Source organism: Bison bison, unplaced genomic scaffold (genome assembly GCF_000754665.1).
Source record: "Bison bison bison isolate TAMUID 2011002044 unplaced genomic scaffold, Bison_UMD1.0 scf7180017850926, whole genome shotgun sequence".
NCBI classification, from domain to species: domain Eukaryota; kingdom Metazoa; phylum Chordata; class Mammalia; order Artiodactyla; family Bovidae; genus Bison; species Bison bison.
In genome coordinates, this window is record NW_011481499.1 from 431417 (window position 1) to 434546 (window position 3130).

At 55.3% G+C, this 3130-nt stretch overlaps 1 protein-coding gene across 1 annotated transcript in view; it reads right to left on the reverse strand.

The window, feature by feature from the left end:
• Nucleotides 1–3130, reverse strand: part of TRAF3IP1 (TNF receptor-associated factor 3 interacting protein 1) — a 57163-nt gene that overhangs the window by 36763 nt on the left and 17270 nt on the right. Inside the window, 4 exon segments of the mRNA XM_010849548.1 lie at nucleotides 72–103; nucleotides 105–156; nucleotides 547–628; nucleotides 1674–1694. Of these exon segments, the coding sequence (XP_010847850.1) occupies nucleotides 72–103; nucleotides 105–156; nucleotides 547–628; nucleotides 1674–1694 (187 nt within the window).

Genomic DNA, 3130 nt, shown 5'->3' on the forward strand with positions numbered 1-3130 from the left:
CACCCCCGCGCTGGGGAAGCCCCTCCCCCACTCCCGGTGCCGAGACAGCGGCGTGGCTGCCCGGGGCCCACCTGTCCGTGGTCAGCGCCTCCACACTCTCCTGCCCGTCGGACCCGGGGAGGCGCAGGCCGTGCGCTCCCGGGCCGAGGTATCCTCCTGAAAAGAGACACAGAACACTTGTGCATTTCAGCGGACAGAGGAACACCAACGCTAATGCCAACGTCCAGGCCACCCTCAGCCTGCCGCTTAGGACACGGTCTGCAGGACACTAAGAGCGTCCCACTAACCTGACAAGTCTAAGGCACCCACCTCCTCATCTTGTTAAGGTAACAAGAGGTACACACAACTACCAGGAGTCAAGCCCGTGATGGACGCAGCCGTGAGCACGAGCCTCGCTCAGGCTCCGAGACGCTCCACAGCGGTCAGGCGCGCCTCAGGTACCAGGACACTAAGCGGGCTTGGCTTTCTCTGAACAAACCGTGGAGCTCAAGCAGCACACGAGCTGGGGCAGCACGGAGAGGCGGGGGCGGGACCGGGCGCACGGACCTGACCGCCGCGGGGGGCTCGCCGGGCGGCTCGGGGTTCTCAGGCGCCTCGCTCTTCTCCTGGCCGGGAGCTCCAGCGTCTCCTTCTGGACGGGCGGCCGGCCCACCAGCAAGTTCACAAAGGGGGAAAAAAAAACAACAACAAGTAAACGTGTGAAGAGACAGCCATCAAAACAATGACAAACATGAATGAAAATCTTCTCATCATTCTGATGAAATTAAAACACGCTTGGTATCTAAATTTGGGGGAGGTGTGGGGACACGGGCAGACTCGAAATACAACTGGGTCAACTTCTCAAGAAATCGGAATTCAACAGGTAGGTGTGTCAAGTCAGCAGTTTAACTGAAAGGAAAACACAGGCCAAGGACAGAAGCAGACACACACGTGTAAACACGCACGCGTCGAGATGCTCAGGCATCGCTCGCCGCAGGGACAGACACTAGGAGACGGGGAACTGTGGTTTGGCCCCGCGTCACACGCTCGTATGAAACGTCATCGTGTTAATACACGCATCATCAACAGCGTGCTGCGCTCAGTCGTGTCCTACTCTCTGTGACCCCATGGATGGCAGCCCGCCAGGCTCCTCTGTCCACGGGATTCTCCAGGCACGGACAGTGGCGTGGGTGATGTATCTAATAACTACACAGCATAGATGGGGGTCTAGAAGGACATTCATTCAAGGTACGAGCACTGGGATTACCAGTGCTTTTCATTTTCTTCATATTATTCTGCATTTTTAAAGTTTTTTTTATTTTGGCTCTGTACCATAATATTTTTATAATCTGAATAAAGTTGTGTTCATTTTGATAAAGATTTAATCAGTAAACAGTAAACCCAAACTATTAAGACAATTAAATTTACCCTACTATTTAAAGTGAAAGTGCTTAATATGTTAGAAAATAGTAAAACCAGAATTTGATTATTGGAAATATAATTTATACTCAAGAAAAAATTCCTGAAATGCATTCTTTTAAAACATAAAAAGTTAAATCTTAATTGGTGGCTATGTTTCCTTAAGCTGCTTTCACTAACACAGCATATAAAGCATAAATCCGAGAGCGCACGTTAGTATCTGTACACACGGACACAATTTATACCAAACAGATTTACTTAAGGCCATTACTTACCTGCATCGCTAGGACAGTCACCTAAAAAAAAAAGCACATCAGAGAATCAATTTCTGTCAGGAAACTTCAGTATATTTAATGATCAGAACAGGATTTGAGAAAAATATATTAGTAATAACTTTGGATGTCCATTAGGAGAAAAATGGTCATTTCCTCATAGTCTTTTTTCCAGCTTCCTAATGCCACTGTTTTATTTTTAGAGAGAGACAGACAAACAAAACCATGAATCATAATATGTCATTACTTGAAAACAGGAGATAGGAATGAGGAGAAAGCATATCAGTCACAGAGACGGGTGACGGGCACAGAGGCGGGAGGTGACAGAGCCAGGCGCAGGCAAACGGGCCCGTGTCACATAAGTCGGCCGCGGGTGTCTTTCCATCGGGGCGTCTGCCCCCAGCAGCCCGCCTCGGCACTTGTCACCCGGGACTTTTCCTTCAAGTGCCACGCGATGGGGACAAACGTGACGGCCGAGGCCACAACCAAGGAGGGAAGCGCCGTAGGGTGGGTGGACCCAGGACAGCCCCTGTGCTACACTCTTACAACGCACGAACACGTGCGCAGAAGAGCCAAAGCTCCCTGGATGCAGGACAAGAACAGACACCCCCAGGGATGGCCAGGTGACCCGGAGGACACACGCTTAAACGTGGGGAAGGCCAGACCGCAAAAGCGGCCTGTGGACACCAAGGTCAGAGCCACAGACACGCTGCCCCAAAGGGGCCGGCTCTGGGGGTGCAGGGGCCCGGCCTTGGGCCTTGGACACCTGCCTCCCAGAGGCCAGCCCTGCAGAGGGCAGTCTGGAAGACGGGGCCGCCGGGGAGGACGCACTGGGTGTTAGGGAAGAGACTGCGAGAGCTGCCTTGCCCCCAAGGCCCCGACACCACGGCCCCGGGCCTTCTTCAGAGCCATAAGGGGCTGTGGGCCTTGGGGGGCTCCGAGGGCAGCAGAGTCCCGAGCTGACCCCGGGCACTGCACACACAGAGCGGCCTGCCCCCAGCACAGCTCGGCGCCCTGCCTCACAGACGCCCCTGGCCCTGGGCTTCGCCTGCACCACCCAGCCTCCATCCCCAACGCCCGGGCCAAGGCCCCCTCTGCCTTCCTCCCTCATCCCTGGCCGGCCCCCCACCGCCGGGCTCCCAGCCCCAGTCAAGGCCACCAGCCCCGCCTTCGGGCGCATCGCCCGGGCATCCACACGCCTCCAGGCAACCCCACTGCTCTGTCCCTCCCCATCGCCCCACAGCCAGGGCCAGTCTGGCCTCTGGACCACGCGCTACACTTCCCACACGATCTGAGCATCCTGAAGCCACTCACCCCTAAAAACGGCATCAGCATCCTGTCTCCAAATTCGCAATACGGCCACTGGCCCCAGCTTCCACCCCCTACCCCGCCCCAAGGCCCTCCCTGACCCCTGTCTCCAAACTCGCAATATAGCCACTGGCCCCAGCTTCCGCCCCTGC